At 42.2% G+C, this 16,731-nt stretch overlaps 1 protein-coding gene across 2 annotated transcripts; it reads right to left on the bottom strand.

Annotated features, from left to right (window-relative positions):
* Window positions 1-3,843: 3,843 nt before the first annotated feature.
* ZSCAN26 (zinc finger and SCAN domain containing 26) lies at window positions 3,844-15,710 on the bottom strand. Of its 2 annotated transcripts, none has more exons than XM_087438155.1 (4): window positions 15,672-15,710; window positions 10,411-10,894; window positions 10,015-10,132; window positions 3,844-6,188 (listed from the first exon to the last, which is right to left on the bottom strand). In XM_087438155.1, exons 2-4 carry the CDS (start codon window positions 10,828-10,830, stop codon window positions 5,284-5,286), a joined length of 1,443 nt encoding a protein of 480 aa, XP_087294281.1. In that variant the 5' UTR covers window positions 10,831-10,894; window positions 15,672-15,710; the 3' UTR covers window positions 3,844-5,283. The 2 variants fall into 2 exon arrangements, with proteins under 2 accessions (XP_087294281.1, XP_014651801.1); XM_014796315.2 differs by lacking the exon at window positions 15,672-15,710 and adding an exon at window positions 15,426-15,514.
* Between the last annotated feature and the right edge of the window lie 1,021 nt (window positions 15,711-16,731).

The following is a 16,731-nucleotide window of genomic DNA, read 5'->3' as shown; positions in this document are numbered from 1 at the left end:
GCACCGGCGGTGGGAGGGGCGTAGGGGCGCGAGTTTCTTCTCCAGCCGCGCGGGCAGCGGAGTCGCGGCGTCCGGCCGGCTCCGTGCCTCTCTAGGAACGCGGCCGCACGTCTCTCTGGTGCGCCCGGCGGACCCCCGCGGCCACCCCGCCCAGCCCAGGCGTCTCTCAGCCGCTCGACCCCAGGCCGGTCCGGACGACCCAAGCATGCCCATCATTTATGAAACCATTTCAGTTAAAAACCACCAAGATGGTAAAGGCAAAACTGAGTCTCTGTCTTTAGGGTCCTCACAAGCTGCTGGGGGACACAGTTGAATAAATAATTATAATACAGCAAGCAGCACAAATTAATTTTTAAATTTTAAATATACAGATTATATATGAACAATAAAAACTCACATTGAGTGGAGACTATAACATGAAAAGCGTCCCACTTCCCCGAGTTAACCATTGTTAATATTTTGTGTATATCATCCCACGACACTACCAGCCACACAGTAGCACTCAATAAACATTTGTTTAGTGGCTAAGTATGTATCTATATATTTTAAAACACTTATGAGATCACAATATAATTTCGCACCTTAGCTTTTTCGGTTAAGATAGCTTAGAGAGCTTTCCATACAAGCTTATTTTTTAACAGCTAAATAGTATTCCATTGTATAGTTGTACCATAATTTACTTAATTATCCCTATTGTTTTATTTTTTCTTTATAAGTAATGCTGCAGAGAACACCATTGAATATCTTTACATACTTTTATGAGTACATTTCTAGGGTAAATACTACACATTGGAATTGATTTGTTAAAGGGCATATGCATTTAAAATTTTGATATACAGTTCTCCTATTTAATTTTTAATGGCACTGCTGTTTAAGAGGAAAAGGAGAATCTAATAGAAAAATTCAGCAAAGGTGAACATGGCTGTTCACAAAATCAGAATTATAAATCACCAATTAATATATGAAAAGATGTTCAACTTTAATAGTAAAAATATTTTTTAAAAAACTCTTTAAAAAGTAGACCCATTTTGTATGCACCAGATTGTCAAATATTCAAAAGAGTAATTCCCAGGGTTGATGGGTGTGGAAAAACGGGCATTTTCACAGACTGCTAACAGGATGTACAGATTAGTAGAACCTTTCTGAAGGACAATCTGGCAAATGCATCAAAAAACCTAAGAAAATATGTCTATTATTTGTTTCATCGATTCTAGTTACAGCAACTAAAGGAAGCAAAATAATTCTACAAGTAAGCAAAGTTGTATGTACAAGGATGTTCACTGAAATATTGTTTATGGTGACAGAACTGTAGATAACCTAAATGACTAACAATGGGGACATATACCATAGATAATTGTGAACTCATATTGAAAATTATCTTCCATGAAGACCTCTAATGATCTGGGTGTCTAAATCAGGGATTTCTTTATTTGTTGGCAAGGTTCAGAAACAAGTCAAATTAACTTAAAAGAAACCTTTATTAGAAGGAAACAAGGGCATTCCATGACTCCCAAGACCAGTGTATAGATGGACTGCAGAAGCTGAGGGCCGAGGCTGCTTCTCCTGAGTCTCTCTAGCCTTCATGGGATCCTGGCTTCAGGAGTTGGCTTCACTCTTTTGCTTCTTGCTGCCAGCCCAACGAGACAATGGAGTTTGTCTCTATTTGGTTTTTATGTGATCACAAAAATGGTTCCGGTTCTCTATTACTTTCTGGTTCAAATGCCTAATAGAGACCAACCAGAATCTGTGATCCCACGTCAAATTCCTAGGTGTATCTAAATGACCAAGCCTGGCTTAGATGCCCCCTCCTGGTTCAATCCTCTGTGGTCAGAGAAGGATCCAATGGCTGGCTGCCCACTCAGGATTATGGGAGATTTGGACTAGAATGGAGTGGGCAGGTAGGTAAATTGATTGTTCTGTCCACTACAAATGAAAACTGTTCATGATATAATTAAAGTCCAGTGATAAAAGTGTTTCTATGTATAAAAAAGATCAGCATCTCAAAACATACATTAAGAGAATATCTATGGACCATGAGACAGGATGATTTGTTTTCTTCTTTACAATGTTTTTACAATGTGTATGAACTTTCTGATAAACATGAGTTAATTTAATAAGAATTTTATGAAGATATTACAACAATGGACAATTATGTTAAAAATTGAGCAGAAAAAATTATTAATACTGACTGATCATAATTAAGTCAGAATACACACACACACACACACACATACTAAAGAGTGATTATTTTTGACAGATGGAAATTAGGGTGATTTTTTTCTCCTTTCCTATTTTTCCATACTACTTTTATAGTGGCAAGCTATATAATAACTTTATCAGATTTTAAACAGGAGAGTGAGCAGGAAATGGGGACAAACAGAGACTGCCAATTCCACTCTATATTTGGACACTGCAGCTACTACCCAAACAGAAATGGCTGAGCAGTAGAAGACACTGGTGCAATATAGTTCATCCTTCCTGGGTTCCTGCCCTCTGCATAGACTTTTAACTACCTTTTAAGGTATCTAGGATGTGTCACACTGCAAGCAAAAACCTAATCGAGATGTTATAACATTTGCCCTTTGTTTAATGTTTCTGTAACTGTCAAGAATAAATAAGAAAAACGTTTTTGTTGTTTTTTTTTGGAAGGAAGATCAGCCCTAAGCTAACATCCATGCCCGATCTTCCTCCACTTTATGTGGTACGCCGCCACGGCATGGCCTAACAAGCGGTGCATGGATGTGCGCCTGGGATTCGAACCCGGGCCGCCAGCAGCGGAGTGCATGCACTGAAAAACATATTTTTAAATATATCTCTATGCAACATTTATGCCCAGGTGGTTCTGGGTCTGCCCCCAAGGTACTGATGAAAACACCATTTCCTTTGGAACCTTAAGGAAGAATTAGGTTGTTTAAGGTGTGAATGAATTCAGAATGCTTACAATACCCGTACTATAGAATCATCTTGAAGAAAGAAAGGCAAGACAAATTTTCCAGATATTTAAGGGTATACAATTCTTCATCCTTTAAATCTTTTCCTTGTCATTGCTTTATAAGGAGAATAATAAAGATATTCTATGTTCTTTCCTTCTCAAACTGAACAGAATCAAATAGATTTAAACTATGATGAGGAGCTAAATGTTTAGGTACTGACCTCAGCACAGCCCTCAAAATACTTGAAAATCCCTGATATCAACTTAATTTTACTCATAAAGACAGAATAAAAGATACGTAGCTTTATGGCTTCCTAAGCAATGGAACATGACTGACTTTTCCACGAAGTTCTTTAGTGTCTCAAAAAGTTACAGTTGTTTCTCCTATAGATTTGGTCATCCTCCAGGAAACAGTATTAACTGTGGCTTCTGGTCAGCTTGTACCCAGTCAGATCAGAATGGGAAGGAACAGAAAGTTTGTCAAAGACTGCTAAGTGCCTATTCCAACATTCATTCTCCCCTTATTCTTTCTTTTTTTTTTTTTTGTGAGGAAGATCAGCCCTGAGCTAACATCCATGCTAATCCTCCTCTTTTTGCTGAGGAAGACCAGCTCTGAGCTAACATCTATTGCCAATCCTCCTCCTTTTTTTCCCCAAAGCCCCAGTAGATAGTTGTATGTCATAGTTGCACATCCTTCTAGTTGCTGTATGTGGGACGAGGCCTCAGCATGGCCGGAGAAGCAGTGCGTGGGTGCGTGCCAGGGATCCGAACCTGGGCCGCCAGTAGCAGAGTGCGCACACTTAACCACTAAGCCATGGGGCCGGCCCCTCTCCCCTTTATTCTTAGTGACAGAAGCCTAATTTTCAGTTGGGCCCTCTGCAACCCAGACACACTTTCCAGCCTCCCTTTCCTAAGTTTTGGCCTATGACATATGTGCTAAAGTAATTTATGGGAAGGCTGCTCAAAGGGCGCTGACTGAGCTGGAAGGAGCCTCTTTTTGTCCTTCTGCCTTCTATCCACATTTTGCATGTGAGGTCTGGAGCTTCAGCAGCCCTCGAGGATCATACGATGACCTTAAGGACTGATGGCACACACTAGGATGGTGGAGCAGAGAGGCAGAGGCCAGAGTCCCTAGTGATGTCATGGAACCATCTTACCAGTCCTGGACTGCTCGTCTGGGCCTTTTCTATTTGAGAGAAAAACAAACTTTTATTAAGTCCCTCCTACCTTTTTTGTTTTTAAACTATATGCAGCTGAACCAAATTCTTACTAAAAGATGAGTGTTCGCCAACATTCCCACTCCCCTGGAAGACTCAGCAGTCTTTTCCAGACAGCAGTACCCTGAGCAGCTACTACCCATCCGCAAGTGATGTTCATCACCCTGGTGATGTGTTTGGGAGTGGACTCCCATAAGCTTAATATTCTTCATCATTACCATGACATTTTAGTATTCACAGTATAAACATCATCATCTCCTCCAAGCTGATTTTATTGACTTTTAAAGAATTCCAGAACAAGCAACATTTTAAAATTGCATCATCAGTATTAAAGGAAAAAAGTCCAATTTCTTTCCCCAGGCATTTATTGAATAGTGTCTATGCAGCAGCCACTATACTGGCACTGGAGTTATCAAGCAAGACAGTTGCTACTTGAATTCAGCACAGTTCATTCAAATGACTTATGAAATCTCTTCCATAGTCTAAAGAAAACCTTGATTTCTAACTTGAATCAATAAAGTATTGCGGCAAGGATGGGGGTGGGAAATGGTAAAATTAGATTATCTTTGCTTTCCAAAATGCTTCCACTGATTGGGGGCAGGGGAAGGTGAGGGTAATGCCACGGGGGGTGGGTGGGGGGTGCGGTTAGTAAAACCAGTAGGGTTTAGTCTCCACTAACCTGTACTTTAAGACACCTTTGAGTATGGTATATTTCCAAACATCATGAGTTTTATTGTATAGGAGTCTGTTGCTGCAGCATATGCAAAAATATCAACCTGCTCTTGTTCTGCTTAAGCCTGTAAATCTGTGGACACTTGATTTGCTGCTGACTTCAAAGCCCTCTCTCAATCACGAGGCTCTCTACTATTTGGAGATGCATAATCATGCATTAACCATGTTAATGGCTCCAAGAAGTCCTGCAGTAAAGAATGCTGTTTAACTATGATCCCACAGTACCATCTAGAGTCAAATTATTATGGTCCAAAGCTGACTTCAAGAAAAACAAAGAAGAGTGGAGGCAGACAGCCTCCAACTTGGCCCCCAGCTCCCCCAGAGCTGGCTAGAGTGACCTTTCCTCAAGTGCTGTTTGTTTGTTAATGTACTGTCTCTGAGGTTCCATAAGCAAAGGACACGTCAGGAAGCCAGTTTGTCTTTGTGGTGATACCTCTGATGTTGAAAAAGACCTGACCTCTGTCTGAAGGCTTCTCCACATTCATTACACTCATAGGGCTTTTCTTCTTTGTGGATTCTCACATGCTGAGTGAGGTGTGAGTTCAGTCGGAAGGCTTTCTGGCATATATTACACCGGAAAGGTTTTTCTCCAGTGTGAATCCTGTGATGTCGAATAAGGTCTGAGGTCAAACTAAAGGCTTTCCCACACTCGTTGCACCGATGGCTTTTGGAGTGGCTGTGGATTCTCTGATGGTGGGTGAGGAGAAGGGCCTGACTAAAGGTCTTTCCACATTCCTTGCACTCACAAGGCTCCTCCTGACTGTGAATTCTCTGGTGTCGATTAAGGTGAGAGCTGCGTCTGAAGTTCTTTCCACAGTGGATACACAGATAAGGTTTCTCTCCAGTGTGGATTCTGAGATGTTCCAAAAGGCCTGCATTCTGGCTAAAGACTTTTCCACACTCCTTGCACTGATAAGGCTTCTCGCCAAGATGGATTTTCTGGTGTCTGACAAGGTGTGAACTTCTCTGAAAGGTCTTCCCACACTCATGACACTGATGACCTTTCTCTCTAGAACGGATTTTCTGATGTCTAGTAAGACTAGAACTCTGACACACTTCAGATGCACAGGGCTTTTCCCTCATGTGCGTACCTTTATGTTTAATCAGGTCTGAGTGCTGGATGAATCCCTCCCCACAGTCTGAGCATTTATAGGCAGTCTTCTCCTTGGGCTTGGCCTGCGGTCTTTCCAAGTCAGAGTCCCCATAATGAGTCTCTATGGGTTCAGATATCTTCCTAGATGATTCCACTCCTCCACAAGGGTCTGTCTCTACAACCAGCTTCCCATTCTCAGTCCTTGTGTCCTCACCTGAAACATTAAATATATACCAGCAATTACTTGTTTTTTGGTGCTTGGGGAAAGGAATCTGCAATTAGGAAGAAAAAATTTAAATCAAGCCATATGTGCAAAGTGGAAATGCTGTGGATGCTTGTGTTTGCATAGAATATATAAGAAATGATACATAAGAAATTGTTAACAGTGGTTGTCTTTGGGAAAGGTTGGGGATTGCAGTGGGAGGTGACTTATTTTAAATGGTTTGAATTTTATCATGTGATACACACACACACACACACACACACAAACACGAGTTAGCAAGCAAGCAAACTGTCTTAAAGGGCATGGCTATACCCTTTTATACAGGTTTCCCGTTACCTGAAAGTTTGCTTTACGCCACTTTGCTTTTAAGAAAGACCTACATTAGTACTTGTTTTCGCTAACAGAAGGAAATCTGAAGATTTTTGCTTTTGCAAAAAAAGGTGGAGAGTGAAAATAGTGCCCAGCATTTGTTTTGCAGCAAGCTGTTAATGTGGTAACACGCACCCCAAGCAGAGAGAATGGCGCCACCAAACTCCTTCCCCAGGAACTATACTCTGCACCTCAGCATCAAGCCATTGTAGCTTTGAACTGTGTCTGTGAGCACCTGTGCTTTATTTCCATTTATTTTGGTAGGTTATTTTTTGAGTCTGGGAATGCTCAAAAATTTTTCCCAGGGCTGGCCCCGTGGCATAGTGGTTCAGTTTGGCGCGTTCCGCTTTGGTGGCCTGGGATTTGTGGGTTCGGATCCCGGGTGCAGACCTACACCACTCGTCAGTCATGGTGTGGCAGCAACCTACATAAAAAATAGAGGAAGATTGACACAGATATTAGCTCAGGACTAGTCTTCCTCAAGCAAAAACAGAATTAGAAAAAGGAAGATTGGCAACAGATGTTAGCTCAGGGCAACTCTTCCACAGCAAAAAAAAAAAAAAAATTTCCCATATAAATTAACGGTAATTGCTTCTTCGCTTTACGCCATTTCGGCTTACGAAAGGTTTCATAGGAATGCTCTACTTCCAGATAGCAGGGAAAAACTGCATATTCTTCAAAACGGTTTGTCGCATGGAAAATAAAAACGCTGGATCAATTCAGGACCCTGGGGCCAAAAAAAAAGAGATAGCACTGGAAATGAAGAAATGAATTGGAAATGAAGAAACATAGATGTGATACCAATTTTATCACTGATTCTGTGTAATCCTAGAAAGGTAATTTAAACCCTTCGGGCTCAGTGGCCTCACCAATAAATCAAAAACATTGGACCAGAAGACCTTGAGGGTAACACAAAGTTCACAACAATGTGAACTTCTTGGCCTTTCCTGATCTCCTTGGACAGCAGTAACTGCTTTCCTGTGTGGTTCAACAGAGCTGTTACATCTCAATGCTGCAATAATTTGCTCGTATATCTGGTACAAAGAGACAGTAAACAATGTTTGCTGAATAAAACCTAAGTTCAGACACACAGGCAGAAGGGTGAGAGGGATGGGCAGATAGGATAAGTCTTTTAAGGCCAGTAGCATGACTGGGAGGGATGCAAAGTCAGAATGAGAGAGTAAAAGGGGAGGTGGATAGAGAAAATAGCAGAGGGAGATCCTAAGCAGCAGTAATAACAAACAAATGCAGGTTGATCAGTGTGAGCAAGATAAAGGCAGCAGATCATTTAAAAAGTGAGAGCAGGTGACAGCCAAAAGTAAAAGTGAGAGAAGGGAGTGGTAAGGAGACATCAGAGAAAGTAAAGTCACATGTGGGGGGCGGGAAGATGAAATGAGGTAGACGATGTACTGTGTGTAGAGGCCCTTTGCAAGAGAATGAAGTCGCCTACATGGGGGAGGGAGGGAGAATTAAGGGAAGAGAATAGGAGAGATTCTTTCCCAGCAATGATATAATGACATATACAACCCAAAAGGGGGGCGGGGTCTGAAACCAAACAACAACCTGAACTTTGAATATAAAATAACATTTTCAACAGATCCAGAGGGTAAGGAACAATTTCAAGAATATACTGTCACTAAATTTACTTTTCATATTTAAAATATACACTCATCATTGATTACCTGGCATAAATTTATTTCTGCAAGGCTATTCAGAAAAGGCATGCCCCTCTCTTTCAGTTACTTTACTCAGAAAGCTTCCAGAAGAAGGGAACCTTTGAAGCAGACTCAGAAATTGAACAGGGAAAGTAGGTAGTAGGTACAAGAAGGCTTTAGAATCGAAATCAGCCATTCATCAAATAGACATTTATTGAGGGTCTACTGGAGTCCAGGGCCTCTAGCAGACTCAGGAAACACAGCAAAGCCCCTGCCCTTTCAGTCTGGCAGGAGAGAAAGAGAAGTAAACCAGCAACTATAACACAATGTGATCATTCTATGACAGGAGAAATCTTCGAGCTCTAGGAGCACAGGTGGGGAAACAGGTCCAGACTTGGGGGACCTAGAGAAGGATAGAGAAAGTGGTACCTAAGCTCAGTCCTGAAGGACAAGCAGGAATTAGTCAGGGAGAGTAAGGAAAAAGCGTTCAGACAGAAGAAACAAGGCAGAAGAGGCTCAGACGAAAGAAATAGCAGGGAGCAAATGGAAATGGAATATAGCTCAGCATGATGGCAACGCACAGTGTGAGCAGGTGGGTCAAAGGGTGACTCACCATCCCAATTTGTCTGGGAATGAGGGGCTTCACAGGACGTGGAGCCGCAAGTGTTAAAGTCTCAAGCACACTGTAACAAATGGGTTACGCTAGTGGACATGAGGCTGAGAGGTCAGCAGATGCCAGAACATGCCATGTGAGGCCTTTGTTAATGGCTATTAGAAATCGCTGAAGGTGGTGGTTTTTTCTTATTTTTCACTTTTTATTATGGAATTTTTCAAACATCAAAAAAAAGTTGAAAGAATAATATTACTCAGCTCACTGAAAGGTTTTAAGGTGGGGGGCAACATTAATGAATTTGTGTTTAAATGATGGAGAATGAACAGGAAGTAACTTAATGTCAATGGAAGCACCAAGATGAGAGACACTAAAACAAAAAAAGAGAAGCAGGCTTGTATCAAACTAGAAAAAGGAAAAGAGAAATGAAAGGGACAGAAATTAGAGAGATTTCAGCAGCAAGGAAAATACACTATAGCAAAAAATAATCCAGGTGACATTTAGAAATAAAAGATGGTAGCCATTTACCATAATTTGAAGGCTGTAAGAAAAAATGAGTAACGAAGCACGTGGCTGGAATTCTTTGCCTTGGGTGAGAAACCAGCATTTCTTTTTTTTTTCCCCCCTGAGGAAGATTCACCCTGAGCTAACATCCACTGCCAATCTTCCTCTTTTTGTATGTGAGCCACTGCCACGGCATGGCCACTGACAGAGGAGTGGTGTAGGTCTGCGTCTGGGAACCAAACCCATGCCACTGAAGCAGAGTGTGCTGAACTTAACCCCTAGGCCACTGGGGCTGGCCCACTAGCATTTCTTTTTTATTCACCCCTACAGTAATGGGGAGAAAAGCAAGGTGAAGGTCCACATAGGAGAAGGCTTCAGTTTTAACTGAACAACAACAACAAAACAAGGATAAAGTACAAGGGAAATGTGTGGAGTGATGAAAACTTTTATATCTAGATTGTAGTGGTGATTAGATGATTGTAATTATTTCATGTTTGTGAAAACTCATTGACTTGTAGACTTACAAAGAATGAATTTTACTGTATGTAAATTAACTTCAATAAACCTGACTCAAAACAAAAACAAAAAGCAAAATGCCAAGGGTGCTGAGCAGGGCCTCAGGAGGGAATTACAAAGCCCACTGCATCCCACATGTAAGAAGATGTGGTCCATTTCTTACCTTTCTCCTTTTCAGGCCTGGAAACCTCACACTCAGGCTGGACCTGCCTCTCTTGCACTGCCTTCAGGGGGGCTGTCTCTTCTACAAGCATTTTCTGTTTCTTTGCCTGGTCTGGGTCCTAGGGACAATTAGGTACATGTGGGTTTAGGAGGAAACTGCTGTTCAGAAAAACTCTTCAATGTTAGAAAAGAGAGAGAAGAAAAGAGGCTGGGGGATCTGGATTGCATTCAGTTCCCTCCCAGCAGAGAAGGAAGACCTACAGCAATGAACAGCCAGGCTGAAAAGAAACTGAACCTGAGCTCAGTTCAGTTCTCCTCCCACTGCAGAGCTCATGTTCGCCTCTCTGGCCAGAGATCTCAATTCCTGCCTTCCTGCAAAAGAGCACACCTGACTTACCACCTGTTGTCCTGTTTCTGTAAGCTCTGGCTGCAAATCCTCCAGTACAACCACCATGTCCTCCCCGCTCTCCGGGTGATGCTCCCGCACCCGCGCCTGGAGCTCCTCGGGCAGGATGCTCAGGAACTGCTCCAGCACCAGCAGCTCCAGGATCTGCTCCTTGGTGTGGGTCTCGGGCCGCAGCCACCGTCGGCAAAGTTCCCGGAGCCGGCTCAGTGCTTCTCGAGGTCCTGTGGTCTCTTCATAGCGCAACTGCCTGAACTGTTTGCACAACAGCTCCTGTCCAAGGCCTGTGCTGTCTCCTTGCAGCTGGAGTCCCTGTTGCCAAGCAGAGCGCTGATCCTCCTTCTCTACCCGAAGCCCCTCCTTCTTCAGATTCAGAGGAGCCGGGGAATGAGCACTCATCAATGCTGCTGCCATCCCCAGCTTCAGCCTGCTCTCTGTTTTGAAGGACTGTCTTTTGACTGTCTCCTCAGCGATACTCCTGAAAATGTAATAACAAGAATCACAGAAGCAGTAACAGTAGTAGTAATGATAACAATAACAACAATAGCAACACCCCTTTGTTGGGTTTATGCATTTCCAATAATTACCATCCATTTTTTTTCTCTTCGAAACAACCATTCCTAAAACAAGCACACACACACAAATGAGAAAACTGTTTACAGAAGATTGTCAGCTAACATAGCAGGAATAACAGATTTGAAAAATCACCATGTTGTAGCCATTGACAAAATAAATGATTCAATCAAGGACCACAAATGGGTGAAACCAGTAGGTGAAAGCAGTGGGCGGAAAGGACATTCTCACCATCTCAAAGAATCACCACACTGGTTGCTTATTTATTACAAACGGAAAAATGGAGACATGAAACTAATAATGAGGAAACTTGCAGGTAAGTCCAGAATGCAGCTTATCTACACAGGCATGGACTGTTCAAAATAATCAATTTCGGGAAAATAAAAAGAAGATGTGAGGAAGGTATTGTTCCAGATTGGAGACACAGTGAAATGCAATGTGTAACAATGGCTCCTGAGTTAAAAAAATAAAAAAAGATAGAAACATTTTTTGAAGAATTCAGAAACCTTAATATGAATGATATATAGGCAAACCACGGCCCAGCAGACCAAATAGAGCCCAAAGCCTGCACATAAAGCTTTACTGGAATACAGCTCCACCCATTTGGTTAGGTATTGCTTACATCTGCTTTTGCACCACACTGGCAGGTCTGAGTAGTTGCTACAGGGATCATATCACCTGCAAAGCTTAAAACATTTACTATCCGGCCCTTTAGAGACCAAGTTTGTAGATCCCGAGAGAGAATTTTCTCAGGTGGGTTAACAGTTTTGTGGCCATTTAAGAGAATATCCTTATTCTCAGGAGATGGTGCTAAAACTTTTTTTCAAAAGTTTCAGTGGAAAAAAGCGTGTGTGTGGGTAGGTGGAGACAGAGAAAGAGCACAAATGTAGCAGGAAGTTCACAACTGCTGCTACATGAGGAGTATATAGTATTAATTGTACTATTCTTTCAACTTTTCTGTAGAGTTGAAAATTCTCAAAATGTTTTAGGGGGAAAGACACAAAGTAAGGAAAACTGCTTATACAGTCATTACCACCAATATCAGAATTACCTAAAAGAATGTAAAGATATTCATAACATCTCATTTACTGATTGTCCACTATGTGCCAGACTCTCTTAGTTGCACAGATACAGAGATAAAAGACAACTCCTTGGCCTCTGCAGCTCTCTGCTCCTCAAGAAATCTTCAGTGAATAAGCAATGACAGTTCAGTGTTAAGTGCCATGAAGGTATGTACAGGATGCTAGCAGAGCACAATGACAAGGCACCAAATTCCCAGTAGCAGGTTAGAAAAGGCTTCCTGGAGGAGAGTCCTTCTGATTCTTAAAAGACAAGTGCAAGTTAGACACTAAAATAGGGAAAGCATTTTCCAGACAGAGGCCCTTAGCACAGAGCTGTTGGAAAGCCTGGCACATTCAGGCTAGTAGTTAGTTATGGCTAGAAAAAGGCTATATGGGGCTGGATCCCTGGGAAACACCTAGATGTAGGAAGAGAAGTGAGAAGGAACAAGGGGAGAAGTAGAAGAATAAAGATGGTGGTATCCAGCAGGCCAAGGAGATCTATTTCTGTAGGTGTGGAGTGGTGGAAAGAGCCTGGGTTCTAATCCAGCCCTGTCACTTACAAGCAGTGTGGCCTGGGACAAGCTATTAATCCTGTTAGAACCTTAGTTTACTCATTTGTAAAATGAAGACAATACCTAATTCATAGAGATGTTTTGAGGTAAATGAGATAATAATTGTAAGAACAGAAATTCATTGATTCATAATTGGAATTATAAAGAGGCATTGCTCAAGAGCATGAAATGCATAGGAAGGTGGATTAATCTCAGACCTGACATATGCACTTAATTAAAAAACAAGAAGGTCATCGTGACCTCTGTGAAGGCAATTCCGATAGTGGAATAGGGAGAAAAGTCTGCCTGCCATAGGAAAATGAGAAAATGGCAAGAGTGAGCAAAACTTACTCTTTCAAAAAATAAGACATTGAATGGAAGAAGAGAAATAGGGCAGAAGCTAGGAAGCGGTAATGTAGAGGACACGTACGTTTGTAACTTCAATTACTATCTTTATGCCAATGATTTCTTTATTTTCCAGCCCAGATATCTCAAGAGTGCCAGACCTATATTTCCTCCTGGCTATCTGGTACCTGGATACCTTACAGAAGGCTTTCAAACCCAACATGTCAAAACGAACTCAGAGAATTCTACCATCATCCTTTGGGGCAGGCCCTTGGTATGTGAGGACTTAGCATCCTTGATGTTGACTACTCTTGAGTGATTCTAAAGATCAGTGAATAACATCAGCCAGCTGCTGATACACACCTTTGAATCAATATGCATGAGTGAGGGGGGAGTCCCTCAATTAGTGGCTGTGCCTGGCTAGGCTCCAAATACAGCTTGCTGTTATATTTTCCTGGATGTGCACATAGTAACACTCCCAGCTGATATACAGTTTTCTTTGTCAAAAACAGACTCAAAATTTAAAAAGCCAAATATTAACTATTCTTAATAGAAGTGAAAAACTCCAAGAAAGTGATGACTATTAGCCAGAAAATAAATTTGGTATTATGGTGGTTAATATTATGTGACAACTTGATGGGGCCATGGGGTATCCAGATATTTGGTCAAACATTATTCTGGATGTTTCTGCGAGGGTGTTTTTGGATGAGATTAACATTTAAATCAGTAGACTGAGTAAAGCAGATTGCCCTCTATCATGTGGATGGGCTTCATCCAATCAGTTGAAGGTCTGAACACAACAAAAAGGCTGACTCTACCCCAAGTAAGAGAGAATTCACCCTGCCTGACAGCCTTCAAACTGAGACATAAGCTTTTTTCCTGCCTTCAGATTTGAATGGAAACATCGGCTCTTCCTGGTTCTCAAGCCTGTTTGCCTTCTGACTGTATCTATGCTATTGGATCTCTGGGTTCTCAGGCCTTTGGACTCAGAATGGAACTAAACCATTGGCTCTCCTGGGTCTCCAGCTTGCTGACTCCCTCTGCAGATCTTGGGACTTGCCAGCTTCCATAAGTGCATGAGCCAATTCTTTACAATAAATCTATATCTCTATGTGTCTACATCTATATGTCTCCTATTGCTTCTGACTCTCTGCAGTTCTCTAATACAGGTATATAGTGTAGGTTGTTGAATTAGTGATGGCTCATTTCTATGATGTGATTAAATACATCAAACACAATATATAATAAATAATTTGATAAACTGACCCTTCCTGCCTCCTTTCATATCTCGTGCATCAGCTCAATTAAGTTCTATTGATTCTGCCTAACTACCCCTCAAATCTATCCATTCCTCTTCCTCCCCTTTGCCACCATCTTCTCCTATACAGACTACTGCAGCTGGTCTTTCTGACTCACCATTTTCCACACTGCAGACAGTGATTATTCTAAAGAGGAAATATGATTATGTCTCTCCTGTCTACATTGCATTTAATGGCTCATCATTGCCCTTAGGATCAAGTTTAAAACATTTAATATGGTTTAAAATTTTCTTGTGATCTAATGAACTTTCTGTTCCTCAAACTTGCAATACTCTTTCCTGCTCCTAGGTCCTTCCACATCTTACTCCTTCTGCCTGGAACCCTCTTCAACCCTCCAATTTGCTTTTCATTAATGCCCATACACACTTCATGTCTCAGCATAATAAAACAATAAGCCAGTACAACTGTTCTATGCACTTTACAGGTATTAATGCATTTAACGCTCACACAACCCTATCAAGAAGATACTATTACTAACCTCATTGTACAGAGAAGGAAACTGAGACATGGAGACTTAAACAACTTACACAAGGTCCCAAAGCTGAACCTCAGAGGTTTCCTCCAATATCTCTCGCAGCCACAGATCAAAAACCTTGGATTTATCTTTGTCTTCTCTTTTACTCGCACAACAGCAAATCCTGTTGGCTCTACCTTCAAAGTAGATCATTAATCTGACCACTACTAACCACTTCTACCATAATACTAGTCCAAGATATCCTTATCTCCTACCCGAATTACCTGCAATAGTCTCCGAACTTTTAAGTTTCTCTGACTCCATTCTTGCCGCCCCAGTCTATTCTCATAATGCGTTCCCAGCTATAGATGCTTTAAAGCATAAGTCAGATCATGATTTTCCTCCGCTCAAAATCCTCCAAAAACTCTTTCACACAATACAATACACAATACAATGCCCACTTCTTCTATACCCCTCCCCTACCCCTCAATCTCTCTAATATCATCCTCTACAAACTTCACCCTTGTCCACTGTGCTCCGACCACTCTGGTCTCCCGGCTAATCCTCGAATATGTCAAGCAAGCTCTCGCTTTTAGGGGTTGGCACTTGCTGTTCCCTCCCGCTAAAAGGCTCGTGCCCCCAAAAGCCACATAGGTCTTTTCACCTCCTTCAGGTCTCTGCTCAAATATTATCTTCTAAGGCTTACCTTTAATATATATTTTAAATTGCGCTCAAGAGATGAAAAATATGCAGCAGAACGTTGCGCCGTTTACTAGACCACAGCTTCATCTCTCTCATAGGCCCCAGGATTGACACCTCCCACCCCCGCCCCCGCCCCCAGGCGGTAGGGCCCTTCCGCCCCGGAAGATTTCTCTGCACCCCGAGGAAGTGAGCTGCTCCCCTGCACCTTGGCCGCAATTCCTCCCCAACTCGGAGCATAGTCCCTACTTACCCCGCCAAAGACCCTCAGGAGGAACCAAACGCTCTCGAGCACCGTCTGAGCTCTTTGCTGAGAGTGAGCGCTCGCTCCCCAGCGCACTATCATCTCCGCTCTAGGAAGGCCGGAGGACCACGGCTCCATGGTTCCGTGTTCCTCTCAGGCGAGGCCAAACTCAGCCAGTCCACCGAGCATTATCTGGGCCCTGAGGCAGGGAGGGAGGTGCTGCTGTGAGCTTAGATTTTTTTTTTCATTTTTAAGCCGGAATTTATTTTATTCATGTAAAAACAGGCCAGCTCAGTTTAGTGTTATCACAAACAGCCAGCATTTCCACTTTGCTCACTCACGTAATTAAAACGCAGACACATACTTGACCATTTCGCCCCAATTTAAAAAGTCATCAAGCTGTCTACAGATATTCTGAACCCATCACCCCAGTCTAACAGGCAAATCTAGCAAGCGAACTGCATAGGCTTTAAATCAGTACAATAAAATCCATGCTGTACTGTGAAGCAGCCGTGCAGGCCATCTTCAGCCTGTGTCAAAATGACCTTGCAGCCCCGCACCTCATGACTGAAGATGCCAGCTGGGCAGAGCCACAACAGGTCAAGATAAAGGGTACCTCGCTCTCACATTCCCCAGCTGCATTTCTTAGAGATTGAGAGAATAATTAACAACGCTGGTCCTTGCTTCCCTTAGCATATTAATGTCAGCATCTCTGAACTTGTTTGATGTGTAACCAGGACATTCTTGTTTATGTTACCTTCAATGTATGGTCTAGAGAAAATCCCAGATGTACTCTACCCTTTTTTTAAAAAATCTGCTTGTAAGTTTTTGTTTTCTTTTCCAGTTCCCTACACGTACACTGTTTTGTGAAAGAGATATAAGCTACACTTAAACTCACACACGTCGGAGCAGTTCCATCAGAGCACCCTGCAGAACTGTTTTCCCGGGGTTCGAACTCCTCACTCTGATTATTGAATAAACTGCTAGAACTAATATCGCCTAGACTGTTTATTTCAGCTGACAAAACACAAAGGCAAAAATAAGTGTCAAAAGGGGCCAGCCTGGTAGT

This window comes from Ceratotherium simum, chromosome 13, assembly GCF_057802395.1.
Source record: "Ceratotherium simum simum isolate JZ-2026a chromosome 13, ASM5780239v1, whole genome shotgun sequence".
NCBI classification, from domain to species: domain Eukaryota; kingdom Metazoa; phylum Chordata; class Mammalia; order Perissodactyla; family Rhinocerotidae; genus Ceratotherium; species Ceratotherium simum.
The sequence above is the reverse complement of the archived record's forward strand: the minus strand, read 5'-3'. Positions and strand labels throughout refer to the sequence as shown.

What these genes read in the sequence shown, in the direction of transcription:
- ZSCAN26 (XM_087438155.1), bottom strand. Translation starts at nt 10,830, where the DNA reads ATGGCAGCAGCATTGATGAGTGCTCATTCCCCGGCTCCTCTGAATCTG. An exon ending in CAGAAACAGGACAACAGGTG is followed by an intron (nt 10,133 to 10,410) that starts GTAAGTCAGGTG and finishes AATTGTCCCTAG; the next exon opens with GACCCAGACCAGGCAAAGAA. An exon ending in CAGGCCTGAAAAGGAGAAAG is followed by an intron (nt 6,189 to 10,014) that starts GTAAGAAATGGA and finishes TTAATGTTTCAG; the next exon opens with GTGAGGACACAAGGACTGAG.